The sequence below is a fragment of the Leuciscus leuciscus genome, assembly GCF_965113295.1.
Source record: "Leuciscus leuciscus genome assembly, chromosome: 19".
NCBI classification, from domain to species: domain Eukaryota; kingdom Metazoa; phylum Chordata; class Actinopteri; order Cypriniformes; family Leuciscidae; genus Leuciscus; species Leuciscus leuciscus.
The window spans coordinates 34,796,206-34,814,242 of NC_138743.1; the positions used below are offsets into that span (position 1 = coordinate 34,796,206).

The 18,037-nt window shown below is 42.3% G+C and overlaps 1 protein-coding gene and 1 long non-coding RNA gene across 2 annotated transcripts in view; both read left to right on the plus strand.

The window, feature by feature from the left end:
- Positions 1–18,037, plus strand: part of LOC309482582 — a 205,320-nt gene that overhangs the window by 102,785 nt on the left and 84,498 nt on the right. The window lies entirely within an intron of this gene.
- Positions 15,042–18,037, plus strand: part of kcnk2b (potassium channel, subfamily K, member 2b) — a 55,880-nt gene continuing 52,884 nt past the window's right edge. The window contains exon 1 of the mRNA XM_082147979.1: positions 15,042–15,063. Coding sequence (XP_082004105.1) covers positions 15,057–15,063 — 7 coding nt within the window. The 5' untranslated portion in view covers positions 15,042–15,056. The remainder of the gene's footprint in view (positions 15,064–18,037) is intronic.

Genomic DNA, 18,037 nt, shown 5'->3' on the forward strand with positions numbered 1-18,037 from the left:
ATGAAGAGATAACAGTTAACCGAGTTTGCACTTCGTATTAAATTAAAATGTAGCAGCTGACAAAATATTGTATATAAATAACTTTTATTTACACTGTTTGTTTGAGAACATAGCAAACACTGCATACAATGCACATGTTACAAAAACAGCCTTTTTCCACCTTAGAAACATTGCTAAGCTACGTAATATGCTATCAGTTTCTGATGCAGAAAAGTTAGTTCATGCATTCATGACCTCGAGACTGGATTACTGTAATGCTTTATTAGCTGGTTGTCCTGCATCCTCAATAAACAAGCTACAGTTAGTCCAAAATGCCGCTGCTAGAGTTCTTACGAGATCAAGAAAATATGATCATATAACACCGATTTTATCATCACTGCATTGGTTACCTATAAAGCTCCGTATTAATTATAAGATATTGCTACTGACTTACAAAGCCCTAAACGGCTTAGCTCCAGTCTATTTAACGGATCTTCTATCACCCTATAATCCATCGCGCTCTTTAAGATCACTAAATTCAAGGCTTTTGGTCATACCTAGGATATCCAGAACCACCAAAGGAGGGAGAGCATTTTCACATTTGGCTCCAAAACTCTGGAATACTCTTCCTGATACTGTTCGTTGCTCAGACTCGCTCTCCCAGTTTAAAACTAGATTAAAGTCGCATCTCTTCAGCCAGGCATTCTTATAATCCTACAGTTCAAACTACAATCCGGCTTCCAGCTCATAAATGCCAGAGGTGAACTGGCCCCCGACTGAGCCTGGGTTCTCCCAAGGTTTTTTTTCTCCATTAGGTCACCTGATGGAGTTTTAGGACACCATTAGGTCACTTGATGGAGTTTTTCGGTTCCTTGCCACTGTTGCCTTTGGCTTGCTCAGTTGGGGATATTTTGGGGATATTTAATTTAATTTTATCAATCAATAAATTCCTCTTGAAACAAACTTTGTTGTATTATTTTAATTTAATACTGTGAAGCTGCTTTGATACAATCTGTATTGTGAAAAGCGCTATACAAATAAACTTGACTTGACTTGACTTGACATTGATGGTGAGTGTCGGCACGCTCTTATAAAAAGATGTGTTGAAAACAACACAAACTGTAAAAAGATATGTTAAAAATGTGTAGATTTTAACGCATGCAGTGTGTGTGCTCAGGGACAACACATGTTGTGTAGATTTTAACACATGTAAGTGTGTGTGCTCATGGACAGCACATGTTGTGTCAAATTTAACACACAACCTGTGTCGTTTCTTAACACATATCTGTGTTTATATAAGGACTACCCATTTTGTGTTACCTTTAACACAACTAATGTGTTATTCCTCTTACACAGAAGTGTGTTGAAACTTTTTACACACTAATGTGTTATAGTTACACAACTTGTGTCAGATATGTGTTACTGCAGACTGTAGTAGGTGTATATTTGCCAAAGTTACATCCTGTGTTCCCTTTCGTGGTCACTACGAGTTACGTCAGTGACGACGAATGGGGTTTTGCTTAGAAAGCCTATCACCTTCGAGTATATAAAACGAGCCAATGGCAAAGAAATGCCATGGGTCTGCGGAATTTGCATAGCGTAACTCCGCCCCACCTCGTGGGTATATAAGGAAGTAGGCTGGCAACATGCAGATATGTTTTCGCTTCGGAGCCAAGTTTTCACTTCACTCCACAAGCCAAATCTGAGATCTTCATTCTCCACTGTTTGAGACGAGTTTCTCTCCAGGTGTTGGTGTGATGGCGAGTTCCAGCGAGTGCACATTCCCTGCTTATCTGTGCAGCGATCTGCCAGTGTTTGTGTGTTCATCTCCTTGGTTGCTTCAACGCTCTGTGGAGACTTTTCCTCTCACAAAAGAGCTTGCACGCGGCACGTCTTTTTAAAGATGCCGCACCCGTGCACTTCTGGTTGCGGTCGCGTTATATCCGACTCTGATGGGCACAATCGCTGTCTTGCATGTCTGGGCGTTGACCATGCTAAGGCATTATTTGTGGATGAGTCATGTTCCCGCAATGGCCATCGCACTGCTTCGGTCAAGACTCAATGATCTTGTTCGAGGGAGAGTCCCCTCATCCACACCCCAATCTACCTCCTCCACGAGAGCTGGCACTTCGGCTGGTGGCCAGGGTGACCTGAGGATGACGGTGTGGAACAAAGCGCCAACTATTCCACGCTCCACACCCCCCTCTCAAGCAGTGCAACCCGAGAGCATCCCGATTGAGCCCATGGCCACTCTGCAGGTCTACCAGGCCCAGATGCTCAGGGATATGCACAAGGGGATGAATGAACCAGGGCTCTTTGATGAGCGGCGTGCCGTCACTGACCTTGCTCTCCGAGCGACGAAGGTGACCGCACGCTCCCTGTGTCAAGTGATGTCCACATGTGTGGTCCAGGAGAGACACCTGTGGCTAAACCTGGCCGATATGCGGGAGGCCGAGCGAACCCGTTTCCTTGACACCCCCATATCCCGGGTTGGCCTCTTCGGCGGAGCAGTCGAGGACTTTGCCCAACAGGCAACACGGCACGCTCCGAGTCCCAGTGACTCCGACCCTCCGTCAGACCTTCACCCCGTGGACGAACCTCAGTTTTCTACGGGCCGGAGCGCCCTTAGAACGAGTTTCCAGGCATGTTGTTGTCTCAACAGATGCCTCCACAACGGGCTGGGGCACCATGTGCAATGGACATGCCTTCGCAGGCTCCTGGACAGGACCCCAGCGCCTTTGGCATGTCAATTGCCTCGAGTTGCTGGCTGTACGTCTCACCCTGCACCACTTCCGTGCGCTGCTCAGGGGTCAGCATGTACTAGTCCGATCAGACAATACCGCGACAGTAGCATACATCAACCGACAAGGTGGTCTACGCTCCAGCCGTATGTCGCAACTCGCCCGCCACCTTCTCATATGGAGTCAGAAGCACCTGAGGTCGCTTCGAGCCATTTATATCCCGGGAGACCTGAACCGTGCGGCCGACGAGCTGTCACGGCTTCGGCCTCTCCCTGGAGAATGGAGACTCCATCCCCAGACGGTTCAGCTGATTTGGGATCAGTTCGGGGACGCACAAGTAGACCTGTTTGCCTCCCACGACTCGTCCCACTGCAACCTGTTCTATTCCCTGACTGAGGGCACGCTCGGCATGGATGCACTGGCGCACAGCTGGCCGCGGGGCCTACGCAAGTATGCGTTTCCCCCAGTGAGCCGTCTGTGCAAGATCCGGGAGGACGAGGAGCAGGTCATCTTGGTTGCCCCGTATTGGCACAACCGGACCTGGTTCTCCGAACTAGTACTCCTCGCGACAGCACCTCCCTGGCCAATTCCCCTGAGTACCTGTGCGGTACCCAACATGCACTGTGACATGAAACTTTGAATGTCACCATCGTTGAGATTCATATGCTACTATAACATTTCTACTATAATTAATAATACAAAATTAACAACAGATCACCTGTTTAAACAGAGATTAGGCTCTGGATAAATTCAGTGAATCAAGTCACTAAGGGTGCTTTCACACTGGCAGTTTAGTGCGGACCGGGGCACGTTTCAAATGAAAAATCGCTAATGTGAACGCTGTCTTCGGACCCGGGTGCGCACTAGAGTACCGAACCCGAGACTACCTGGAGGAGGTGGTCTGAGCTCGGTTGCTCCCGAACCGTGGTGCGGTTCACGTTAATGTGCAAGCAAAACGGACTTGGGTGCGCGCTTGTTCAGGAAGTATAGTATCCCGCGCATGCGTATCACTGTCGAATATCATTGTTTCCTCACACGAGTTGTATTCTCCATGCGTTTTCTGTGTGCGTTTGCGATGACGTAAGATCACTGCAAACGCACCTGGGTTTGATACAACTAATTGAGTGTGAAACCAGACCAACGCTGCGGGGGGCGCCGGGAACTAGCCAGTTTTTTACCATCAAAACACAACCATCAACACCTGATTATATTTTCTTTTGGCTTTTGTGCCACAACAAGTGTGTTTTATAAACACACAGTTACAGCAGCCAGATAAAAAAATATTTTATAAACTCAAGGGCCAAGAGCCCAACTAAAGCAAACACTGATCTCCATCATTGTAACTTTAATTAAACAATAAATCATCAACAAATAACCCTCTGTTAATTATCAATAACAACTTCTGTAGACGCGTGACAAAAATAGAGTCAAACTGGTTAGTAATAAGTGAAGCTGTTAATGCTGTTTATGGATTGTTTAATCCTCCTCTGCTGAGATCTTGAGACATTTAATGTCTTCTTTTATCTTCAGTTCACTAGTTCACACTTACAAATAAGTTAGATAGAATAAATGCGTATTTGGCGTGCTGTCCGAGGAGAGGGCTCCGGGCTCGGTATTCGGCCCGAACCCAGAGTACTCCCCCCGTATTCCTGGCTGTAAAAGATTAAGCCAAGAGTGAGGAGTCGGGGTGGTGGAGGGATGCTGGAAAACTGTCAAGGAATATTAGGTGAGTTGACAGTGTGGATATATATACTTCTTGTCATGCTGATTAGGGTAGACATAATTGTTTGATGACGAGTAGATTCGATTGATTATTTGAACGTGCTCCTCCCGAACTTTGTTAATAAAACATCATTTGATTTCATCTAAGGCTGTGGATGAGGTCATTTGTAGTTACTGTGTTTCTCTTTCATTATTTCTCGTTCCTTTAATGATTCTGCTTGTTAGCCGCAGGTGTTCTTCACTAATGCTCAATCATCACTTAATGGATCACTTAATTTCTTGACTGCAACTTCAGAGTACTCATAACTATTGGTTTCTAAATAATTTAAGGAATTAAGGTCATCTGTGTCCTCAAATGTTATGAGTTAGCTTAAGTTATTGGATTTGACTTTGTGTGTGATATTGTGAGCTAGCAGTAACTGCAAGCACTCTGAATTCATTTAAAGTTTGTAATTTCAGTGGTTTTACTCAATATAGTGAAGTTTCAGTTATTTGAATGCAGTGAAGTTTAATTGTGTATTAAGGCATATCCTTGTTTTAGTGGACTCAATTAAAATAAGTTTAGAGTACTCATAACTATTGTTTTTTTTATCAAATTAATTGAACTGAGGTAATCAGTGTCCTCGAATGTTTTGAGTAAGCTGAACTTGTTGGGTTTTACAGTGTGTGGCTGATCGCTACACCTGTTTAGAATGTATAATGTAAACATTCTTTATTCATATGAAAATACTAAAATATGAAAATCACACACAAACCATCAACCATCTTATTTGTGTGTTTATTATAGCTTCTTATTTCAAGTGTAGAAATGTTTCTTTGGTTCGTTCTTCACAGAGCACAGGGCAAGGAAATGTACAGGATGGTGTCATGCAAAGGGCAGGGTTATGGTTATGTTGACTCACGTACAATGATTGACTGCTGTAGAGATCAAATGAAACGAGTCATAAACTGATGCAAATTAGGAAGAGGAGAGACAGCACTCGCTCTGAACGCTGTTTTAGCTCTTCAGATCGCATAATTCAGTGGGAAATAAATAAAAAGGGTATTCTATATGACAAAAGATTTTGCAAATATGGCAATAAATCAATATTTCTCCAAATATGCACACTTTTGAACTAAGTGCCCTAACGGATGCTGTCTGCATGTATGTGAACACAAATAAACCGCAGTAGACATGAGTGAATTCATATGAGTGTTGATATTCTATTTCAAATATCATACTGTACATTACAGATTGATTATTTTGCAATCCTGACATAAATTAAGAAATGAATGTCACTGCAACCTAGTTTTAAGGTCAAATATCAAAGCTGGAGTCTTTAATCTTTCTAATGATACTCAAGTGTGTCCAGATCGAGTGTGATGTTTTAAGATGCAGTGAATGTTTAACTGTCACGATTAATGTCTGTGTTCCCCTGTCTCATTCTATGTTTAGCAGGTCCCCGTTATGTTGATTAGTCTTCCCAGGTGTTTTCCATTAGCCACGCCCCCTTGTTATCTTGTTTAGCTTGTCTGTCTGTGTATTTAAGCCCTGTGTCTTGTTTCAGTCTTTGTGAGTTCTTAATGTTGTATGTTGGCTGTTCCTGTATCTCTCTCTGAGTTTATTATCTTTTGAGTTTGTTTAATAAAACCTGCTGCAATTGGATCCTGCTTCTGCATCTGCTTCAGCTGTCAGTGTAACAGAAGAACTCACCATTTATGGATCCAGCAGTACGCGTCCTTCAAGATGTTTTGGGATCGGCTCACGGCGATAGTGAAGGAAAGCCACGATCTGTTTGAGTTTACTGAGAAATTTTGTGAGCTAGCTACAAACTGTGATCTGAGTGATGAAACTTTAAAAACAGGTTATATAATCGGAGCCGGATGCGTCGATCCTCGACCACTCCCCGATCTCTTGGGGCTGGACTGGAGAGAAGCAGTTGCCATCTGCTGGGAGAGTTTTACTCCCAAGTATGCTCTACATTCACCCAGCCCAGCCAGACCTGCTCACACTGTCAGCCCAGGCAAACCCACATTACCACTCCCTGCTGAGCACCGTATCCGTTTCGGACCAGTGGCTGAGATCACATGGCCCAGAGCACGAAAACTTATTTCAAACAGTGCTGATCTGGTGTCTAAAGTGTTTGACCCCGCTTGGATAGCCGTCCGGGGAGCTCGCAGGTCTGCTCCACGTTCCACCAAAACCACCGAACCAGTCATTTGCCCAGCCGAGCCTGCACTTCACGCCAGTCCAGCCGAGCCTGCACTTCACGCCAGTCCAGCCGAGCCCACACTTCACGCCAAATCTGCCGAAGCCAAGGCAGTATGCGTCATGCCCGCCGCCCCGGAGACTGAGAGCGTCATGCCCGCCAAGCTAGAGCCTTCGCCACTGGTCCCGTCAAGCTCAGAGCGCGCTGATCCTGATCCAGAGACTGAGCTTCACGTCACTTCTGCCGATCCAGAGACTGAGCTTCACGTCACGTCAGCCGATCCAGAGACTGAGCTTCACGTCAGTCCTGCCGAGCCAGAGCTTCACGTCAGTCCTGCCGAGCCAGAGCTTCACGTCAGTCCTGCCGAGCCAGAGCTTCACGTCAGTCCTGCCGAGCCAGAGCTTCACGTCAGTCCTGCCGAGCCAGAGCTTCACGTCAGTCCTGCCGAGCCAGAGCTTCACGTCAGTCCTGCCGAGCCAGAGCTTCACGTCAGTCCTGCCGAGCCAGAGCTTCACGTCAGTCCTGCCGAGCCAGAGTCTCTGGACAAGATGGCTGCCGACGCCGAGCCAGAGTCTGTGATGGTCCTGCCCAGCTCAAAGCCCTCTTCATCGCTGGTCCTGCTCAGCTCAAAGCCCTCTTCATCGCTGGTCCTGCTCAGCTCAAAGCCCTCTTCATCACTGGTCCTGACCTGCCCTCGTCGCTGGCCTCGTCCAGCCCTGACCCGCCTTGGCCACCCGAAGGGTCCTCTCCGTCGTGGCCACCCGAAGGGCCCTCTCCGTCGTGGCCACCCGAAGGGCCCTCTCCGTCGTGGCCACCCGAAGGGCCCTCTCCGTCGTGGCCACCCGAAGGGCCCTCACCGCCGTGGCCACCCGAAGGGCCCTCACCGCCGTGGACACCCGAAGGGTCTTCTCCGCCTTGGCCACCCGAAGGGTCCTCTCCGCCGTGGTCACCAGCTCAGCCTGCTTCACCATGGCCACCTCCTCAGCCTGCTTCACCATGGCCACCTCCTCAGCCTGCTTCACCATGGCCACCTCCTCAGCCTGCTTCACCATGGCCACCTCCTCAGCCTGCTTCACCATGGCCACCTCCTCAGCCTGCTTCACCATGGCCACCTCCTCAGCCTGCTTCACCATGGCCGCCTGAAGGGTCGTCTCCGCCCTGGCCGCCAGATGGCCTGTCGTCTCCGTCGTCTCCGCCCTGGCCGCCCTGGCCGCCTGAAGGGTCGTCTCCGCCCTGGCCGCCTGAATGGTCATCTTCGCCTGCACTGCCTGCTCCGCCCTGGTCGCCTGCACTGCCTGCTCCGCCCTGGTCGCCTGCACTGCCTGCTCCGCCCTGGTCGCCTGCACTGCCTGCTCCGCCCTGGTCGCCTGCACTGCCTGCTCCGCCCTGGTCGCCTGCACAGCCTGATCCGCTCTGGTCGCCTGCACAGCCTGATCCGCTCTGGTCGCCTGCACAGCCTGATCCGCCTTGGCCTCCCGTCTTGCTGCAGTCTCCAGGTCCTCTTCCACTCCACGGGCCTGGCCCTCCATCCCACCCCCGGGTCCGCCTCCGCTCCACCACCCTCCTGAACTATTGTTTTGTTTTGATGGGCGTCGGGAGCCGCCCATAGAGGGGGGGGCTATGTCACGATTAATGTCTGTGTTCCCCTGTCTCATTCTATGTTTAGCAGGTCCCCGTTATGTTGATTAGTCTTCCCAGGTGTTTTCCATTAGCCACGCCCCCTTGTTATCTTGTTTAGCTTGTCTGTCTGTGTATTTAAGCCCTGTGTCTTGTTTCAGTCTTTGTGAGTTCTTAATGTTGTATGTTGGCTGTTCCTGTATCTCTCTCTGAGTTTATTATCTTTTGAGTTTGTTTAATAAAACCTGCTGCAATTGGATCCTGCTTCTGCATCTGCTTCAGCTGTCAGTGTAACATTAACAATCTGGGGCCATCTGTGATCTTTGCCTATAAAGGGGTTTAATATCTATATCTAAAACACAAAACCACCACACAATAGCAGAGGACAGCACTCATTGGTTCATTCTGCTCTGTACAAATTCTTTTCAAGGGTTTTGCATTTGAAAAAATCTTTAAACTTTATAAAATCATTAAAATAACATTACAAATGACTTTGTCAAAATGTACCCCTTCAACTGTTCATTTTATGCATCATATTTTGCAATATCACATTAGGATTGCATTGTTTAAGCCTTTCATTCTTTTGTGAATGTGTTTTAGCATATTCTCCATCATGGATATTTTATGGTGTCAGGCTGTCAGGCTGTCAGCCCAACATTTCAGGTTGGCCTAGACCTTAAAGGAACAAGCCGACTTTTTGGGACTTTAGCTTATTCACCGTATCCCGCAGAGTTAGATAAGTCCATACATACCCTTTTCATCTCCGTGCGTGCCGTAACTCTGTCTGACGCACCCACCGCTAGCCTAGCTTAGCACAAAGACTGGAGGTAAACGGCTCCAGCTAGCACACTGCTCCCAATAAGTGACAAAATAACGCCAACATTTTCCTATTTACATGTTGTGATTTGTATAGTCACACCGTGCACAAATAACACAAATTCTCAGAAGGCGAAGCATTGCTACTTGGGCGGAGTGATTTGAGCACCTGAGAAGCCCTGTGGTAGTGGTTAGTTTGGTTTGCTTAGTTTGTTTGATTACTGTTAAGATTGGTTCTGTTCAGTTGACCCTTTTTATGGGCCCAGACCTGACTTTATTTCATTCCGTTTAAGTAATTTAATTGGTAACTTTGTTTGGCATTTAATAAATAATTTTCTTTGTTTGGAAATCCTGCATTCTTTGCCCTTGACTGCTTGGTCCCTCACACCCCCTGTGGCGAAAATCAAGTTTTTAATGTTGTTTATATGTCTATGTGGTGTTTTTTAATATGCTTTATGACAAATCATGTCCAAAGTCATAAGTCAACAACAGCATTGCTGAGTGTTTTCTCCTTAAAACTGCAGTGAACCAAAGACAGTCTCAAAAACACGCTTTGAAATCACTGGTGTTTCTGACGTCACAAACTACCTTGTAACCAATCAGATCAACGTGTGATCGTCAACCAGTGGATCTCTGAGCTGCTGTGAGTGAGTGGAGGTGGGGCTCATTTGCATATTCATAGAACTGCGTATACTAAATGAGGCAACCTTTTATTCTCAACCCCGTAATGGACAAAATGGAATTGGTTTAAAAAGGATTTTACACAAAACTTGCAATAAAACAAACATCTACAGTACCTGTCCCTCATAACAATAACTACAAATGTAATATGTATGATAATTCTCAAAATGTTATGGGGCTGAAGTTAAAAATAGACCGATTGTTGTCTGTGGTCTCTTTATTTAAAAAAAAAAAAAAAATCTATTTAAATGTTTAACTAAAACCACAATTTTATCGTGTAAGTCCTTAACATGTCAGAGTGGAATTAGCAGGAAATGCCTTTTTTTGCCATTTTTAATCATCTTCCATATTTTCCCCCCAAAAAGAATAGTTGCGATTAGTGTGACGGGGTTGAAGAATGTAACCGCTTTGAAGGGAGACATTGCCTTCAATTTTATATGTTTTATTCTGTCCCTCTCTCATATTGTGCCTTTTTTTCTGGGTCAAAATATCTGCTTGCACAGCAAAGTCTTTCTGCTGCTGATGTGGCTGCAATTTCTGACATATTGCTTGTCAGTGTTTAAGTGGACACATTACATCAAATATTATATTTATAACAAAATGATGAGTTTTGGTAAGTAGCCTATATCTTTACTGAAACCATGACTATATTATATATTTTATAGGGGAGTGGGTTAAGTGAGCAATTAGTTTGGTGAAATTAAAGGTAGGCCTAGTGTCTTGACCAGTGTTTATCAAGATTGATGACAGCCGAACATAAGATGACTATTAAAAAGAAAAGCTGAACATCAGTTCACAAATAAAATATATTTTTGAATTGTTACTGCCTTTATGTTTTGGAATAAATGTAAAAATGGTTAAAAGCACTAACTTGATGAGAGCTTGGTTGTATTAAATAAAACATTAATTACATTGTTAATGTAAAAATACAAATTATTTATTTGTTTGTTTTTTCAATTTTAAGCATATCATGTTTAGTTAAGCAGGAAAATGTGACAACATTAAGTAACTGTCTGGGACATGATATAGCAGAGAGAGAGAGAGAGAGAGAGAGAGAGAGAGAGAGAGAGAGAGAGAGAGAGAGAGAGGAGAGAGAGAGAGAGAGAGAGAGAGAGACGGTGGGGGAAGGTTGACCAACCCTAGGATAAGGCAAGATGCGATTCCTCCTTAAAAACACCTACACATCCCAGCATAAATGCTTTAGCATCACATCAAACCAGTATAATTTGAACAGGCAAGCATATGGATACTTTGACATGGAAGCCAGTTCGAATAATAAATAGCCTATTGCCTTACCCTTACCTAATGCATTTTAATTTAAATTTCTGGATGGATTTTTTCAGAACAGCACTGGAGCAGGGGCTGATCTGAGTTTAAGAGTCAAGAGCACAATTATGATCAGCCTGGTTGAAACCTACCAGCACAGATCACGAACAGCTCTCGCGCGTCTTGCGTCATGAAGTCTCTGATCTAGAGGAGGTGCGATTCGGTTCCCATCCGTCTCACTCATTCAACAAGCTGTACGTTTCTGAGAGGCTCGGACAGTTTAACAGCAGAAAAAAATCTACCCTATCACGGATCAGAAGAAATGGAGTTGCAGAAATTCAACCGAACCGCTGCGACCACACGGTAACGCGAGCGTCGATGAGGAGAGGACTGAAGAAGTAAGTTACATAAACACCGGAACACAGCCGGCGTTATACATCAGATGTGTTATTATGCGTGTGTATGTGTGTATGAGAGAGAGGGGAAGAGAGAGGGTATAGGCTACTCGTGAGGTTTGGATTTGATATAGCCTAGTCCTTTATTTCAACTGAAGATAATAAACGAAATTATTAATATAATATTACCCTACAAGATGAACCAAATCAGTCAATAATTTCCTTGGATCAAAAAGAAAATCAGTACATGGGGGGAAAAACCTACCGGGCAGCCTTCTGAAATGGTTCATAAATTATCAATGTATTGCGTATCACGAAGAGATGTGATGCATGCGTACGCTCATATCATACCATATTTCAAATCATATCACCTGAATATTAGTTCGTGATAATGTGGAGAACGGTTTAACAGTAGTATTGATATGAGTGGCACATATAAATGCGATGTTTTGAGTTGGGGGTGCTGTGATTTTCTGTGGATTTCTACTCAATAACAATTGTGCAACCTAGGCAATACTGTCATTAACAAGACAACTTTTTTTTTTTTTAAATGGTGCAGTTAATTTAAAATCATTTCCAAATTCATTCTTCAGAATGATGTAGCATTTGTGTCTCAAAGCTGATTATTACCACAAAAAATATTTAGCTTTGTCCCTCATAAAAAATAAAATAAAAATAAAAAGATTATGGCGATACACTTACAATAAAAATTAATTTACAAGAAGAAATGTAAAGCTTATGGTTGTAAAAGCATTTACATAAATTATTGTTAAAACATATATAGCCTAGTATTTGAGGTGTACAGTTGTTTCATTTTACAGTCATAGGGTTTAAGGCATATCATTGTAATTTCAACAAAGTTGTAAAAGCTTCACACAGAAAATGTTAGTAGGTTAACTCTAAGTCGTGTTATTTGGATATTATTTAAGTCTTGTGGCTATGCTGTTAAAACAGTGAACACTGTGAATGTTTACAAGTTGGCCCTACTCACTTTGTGCTTCACTGACATAAATCTTTTAAAGGTTGTTTTAAGTAAAATGTTCATTTCAATGACTTTCTCAAAAGTTGAAAATGCAAACCTTTTTTTGCATGGCATTTGGTGCAGACACCCTCAGCACGAATTGTAGTAATTTGTGCACCTGTTTTGTGCGTTTTAGCCCTGATTTACTGAATTTGCTGATTTTCCTTGATAGCAGTGATTGCTTGATTATATTTTTTCAGCGTTTCTGTTTAATTGGTAGTTCTTTGTAGTTCTCAGCCTCTGTTGTGTAATCTAACAAATGCTTTGTGATGGCCATAGCCATCCATCGGTGGTAAAGTGCAGTGAAGATACACTATTTGCAGTTTGAAATTAAGATTTCTAAACCTGTTCCGTGATGACTTCAAAGTGTACCGCTTTTAGGTATTGGGTTTGCAGATGTATCTGCATCAAATAAATTTTTTTTTATTATAATTTTTTTTTTATCTACAACTTATTCCTACATGTGTAAATTAACACATTTAACATAACATGCGGTCGCACCAGCCCGATTAACAAATTTTTTCCCCTATCAGTGCGAAAGAGACTCAAATAACTCAGTCGATTTTTGTCATACAGGCAAGTGTTCTACATCATTCAAAACTGTTAAATGTCTACTTTTATGTGTGTACATTCATAATAAAAACAAAATATTTTTTTTTTCCGTAAAATAAAGAATGATGCCGTCTCTCTCAGTGTGAAGTTCATTCTGAAACGCGACAGAAAATGAACTGTAACTCAGCAAATGCTTGCCACAGAGACATGTCTTCACAAAGCTAGTCTCTATTTTTAAATGATGTAAATCACATCAAAAACAAATATTCTCTGTTTAAGTAATCTGTATGAAAGCAATGAGATGTACAGTTCCTCGTTAACTCTAATCTGACCACACCCATGCGCGCAAGAGCATTTCCATGCAAATCGTCCACGTGAAGGAATGCAGACCTGTAAACGCCCCCATCACCTCAAAACAAAGCATTAGACTTCATCAGTCCTCTGCTTTTCATAAAGTTTGGAAGACACGTTTTGATGTGCTGTGCTGTTTACCTTGGATTTACCTCAGAAGAATAAGAAGAACACCATTTGAAGATGAAAAATATTTTTAAGGTAAGCAATTCCCACTCATAGTAAGCATGTTATTGTTGCATAAACGTCACATTGTAGCAACTAGTTAAGCTGGTGCCAGCCTAAAATGTATGAAATAGACAGAAACATGTTGAAATATGAACTATAGACAGGAAGGCAACCTTTCGATGCTAAATTCATATACTTGTAGGACACAAGGATGTTTTTATGTTTGATAATAAAACACAGCATGATATAAAAGTAGGCTAGTATGAGTGTTTACACCAATATGGTGAATATTATAATGTTTAGACCCATGTTTACTGTTAAATACTGTGTTTGTGGATATCTGCTCAAACTTAGATATAATGTGGTAACAGTAATGTTTCATAGTTTGGTCCGACTCGATCGCTTCAGTAAATGGTCTCTGCACTCGCACTGTGCGTTTGAAAAGCAAAACACGCCAATAGGCTTCATATTTTTACTCCAGTCTCATTCCATAACGTCATAACGAATGGAAACATTTGAAGTATGACAATCAAATTTTTTTTTTCTGGTGTAGTGTACTGAAGTGTTCCTTTTTAACGATTTATCGTTATGGCCGCCTGCATTTTTGTAAAGTACAAATGATTATTAGGCTATTGTTATTATTATTTTATGCAACCATATGCCTACAAGGCACAACAAACCGGGTGTTCATTATATATATATTTTTTGTAAATTTTAAATCGCAATTTTAACCAGAAAAATCTAAAATTTCTTCCCAAAATAGCACAGCCCTATAGAGCTGGTAAGTCCCGCCCATCCGTAAACCCCCAAGTGGACCTCTAGGTTGAAAAATCGTCAATGCAAGTGAATGGGAGAACATAATTATTTTCTGGTCCCGTTTGAATTGTGCCATGAATGTGAACATATGTTGTCTGTGAATTTTTTATATCATTTTTCATGTTACTAGTTTGACAGTATATGGTATGATTCTTCGGCTAGCAGTTGTGGAGAAGACATAACGAGAAAGACTACATGTCGCCTATGTGACGTCACCCCATAAAGTTGACTTACCCGTGGTTTTAGCCAACCTCAACGATTTTGTCCTCTCCCTGAAAGAAGGCGGTGAAGTGCACCAAAGACACAGCCATGTTTAGCGGGACGTTTCAAACGCGTCGAAAGCAGCGAAGAGTTGTAGTCCACAATGTGCTCTCACACAAAGTCTAACCGTATCAAACTTCTACACGCTAAATTGAAGCATTCTTTACACAAAAAATTATATAAAAAATTCACAGACAACATATGTTCACATTCATGGCACAATTCAAACGGGACCAGAAAATAATTATTTTCTCCCATTCACTTGCATTGACGATTTTTCATCCTAGAGGTCCAGTGGGGTTAGCGGAAGGGGCGGGACTTTCCAGCTCTATAGTTTCTATTGATATCAGCATGTTCACAGTTGTTTCGTTTTTTTATTTTTTACAGGGACCAGATACCACTGATGAGTCCTGCTGACTTAAACATTCACATGAGTCTCTGTACATGAACATGGTCAAATGAAAAGTCAAACACCTTGAAAATGACAGGTATGTACAGATGGTGGACAACCAGAATGCCTATTACCGCCGCGCCAGCTGCCGCGGCGAAATCACCGCGGCGAAAATAAACCAGCCGCATTTCAAAGTCGTTCCCGAAATGACCGCCAGGTGGCGCAAAGGGACATTGTGCAAAACAGGAGCAATTGCCGTATTTTAAAATGTAAGTGGGTTAAATATAAAACCCTAAGCCTAATAGGCATATTTTTCAGATATATAAATAGGCCTATTAGGCTACAACAGAATAGAACCAAAGATAGAATCAATTTTAGAACTGAAAAAATAGAATCAAAAGTTAAAAATAGACACAATATTAGGAGCAATGACGCTGAATATTTTTACTATTCTATTGAGGAATTAGATAAATGAAGAGCTCTCGTGAGCGATACAATTGCATAGTAATTTATAGTGATTTCAAAAGCAGTCCTTAAAAAAAAAAAAATACATGGAGTAGTGTGGCATAATTTTTGAGAGATTACGCGGAACGCGTTTTAGTTAAGATCCTGGTTTCAATGCCCTTATATAGGCTAGGCTACTGCTTAAAAAAATGTCACAACGCGTTTTGAGATTGTTTTGAATTAAAAATTGAAGTTTAAAATGTAGTGTTTTGGCACACCAGGCCGAGTGGCGTTACGCATTGTTCAAAAATCTGGTTTTATTCTGGCATGTTGAATTGGCGTTAGAATTTTTTTTTAGATTTATTAGTTTAGATTTTAGATTTCGTTAGATTTATTTTTCTCATAACAGCTAAAATAACTTAATATATGCCTTGTCTTAATATGACCTACTTAATATAGGCAATAGGCATATAAAAGCCTTTATAATAAATTAGCAAAACTTGGCCACTAAATATTTAATTTTCAATTATTTTAATTATCACAATTAAAGTTTTAATTTTATTAAATTGAACAAGCGCAACAATCAGCATTTAATCAAATATTCTAAAAGATGTATTATTAATAATAATGTTATTTCAACATAATATTTCGTTTTTTCGACATAATATTTGCGTGCAACAAGCAAGATGTGTATTTGTAAATCCGGTGATGCGTGCATTGATTTTTATCAATAAACTAGTGTTTTCTGACAGTGTCGACTGCAAAGATGAAGTTGACGATCGCCATATTTGTAGTGAACGCACCTAGAGAGAAATGCACGTAAAGACATAATCAGAGAGTAGCCTTTTTCTTTTCGTTTTGAATTATTTAGTTTGAAGACATTTCAAGCTTTGTGTATTTGATGTATTTATCATGTCTGTGTGAGGCATACACTGAGTTTCGTTAAGTTAGGAGGATGAGATGCGCTCCAGCTGACGTGCAATGCAAGAGACCGCGCGGGCGCCTCCATGATTAGTGTCTGTTATATTAGCTTCTCTTACTTATTCAATCCAGGCAATTGGTTGATGAAAAAATTATTAAAATTAAGATACAATTTATAGAAAACGAAATTCACTTTAAAGAAAGGTTTTCTACTAAACAAAACTTAATGAAGTGGTCAAAATCATGTCTGACCCACTCCATATCCATCTCTCGATATAATGCATCCTATCTTAAGGCCAATTTATACTTCTGCGTCGGGTGCGCGTAGAAGGTACGGCGTAGCATACGCATTGACGTGTACCATACGTCGTACCCTTCGCCGTACCCTGACGCGCACCTCCTCAAAAATGTAACTACGCGTCGCGGCGACGCGGACCGCAAGATCTGTGATTGGTCGGCTGGATAGCATCGCGTTTCCTCCTACACTCTGCACCGCCCGCCCGCCATTTTTAAATTCCGAAGATCAGTGAAGAGCCATGGAAATAGACCAAGTAACCGAGAGATTGCTTGAAGAAGTGCGGAAATACAGCCATCTGTATGACTCCTTCAGTCGCCATTGCTCGTAGAAACCTAAACTCAAAATAGCCGCGAGGAATGTAAACACAGTGGAACTGGAACATTAAAACCCACCCGCGCCAACTAGCGTTTCGGCGGTGTAACTGCACATCAACACAGACATTCGCAGAAGTATAAATGCTCACGACGGCGTCACCTACGTGCGTAGCCTACGACGTACACTACGGCGTACCTTCGACGCAGAAGTATAAATTGGCCTTTACTCGTGCTGTTCACTTTTCATATTCAACATAGATGGAAAAAAATAACATTATAATATTTTAACAAATATGATACTAAATGAGATTATTTAATGGCTACAACAGTATAGTAGGCCTATAGACTCTATTTGTACAAATTGCTGCACATTAATTTAATTAAATGAAACCTTGTAACGAATTCACACTGTAGGGTAGACTGTGTACAGTTGAGACACCGTTAATAACTTGCGTTCGCAGCAAGCACAAGTTGTGATTTTTGCTGTGCACTTGCATATTAGTGTCAGCTGGGAAGGAAATATAGAGACCAGACCTCTTGGAACTTTAATTGAATACATAGCGTTGGTAAAGCATACTGAAATTACATCCCTACAAATGTATTAGGCCCTACTGAAAATAAATGTATCGAATTTAAGCAAAGTAGCCTAAATGTTAAGACTGTAAGCCCTTTGCTTTTTTCGTAGCCTATAAAGGATTCTTATAGCCGACTTTGTGTTCATTTAATCTGTAGAGGATTTTTTTAACTCAAACATTAACACTGAAATAAATGAAACTAAATTATTGTAAATTTTTTGGCACACCACGACGAGTGGCGCTATGCATTGTTCTAAAGCCAGGTTTTATTCTAGCATGTTGAATTAGTGTTCGACAAACGCGGCGGCGCGTTCTTTTGAATGAAAAGCGCTTCTCGCTCGTGTGAGCGAAAACACACTGGAATGTTAGGCCATGTTGCAACGAGTGAATCGTGGCCGAGTGGTTGAACTTACGTTACGATCATTTAGATGAAACGGGTTCGAATCCCGAACTAACTTAGACTACTGATATTTTTATGTTAGCCTATTAATGCATTTTATAGTCTATTGTTGATGCAGA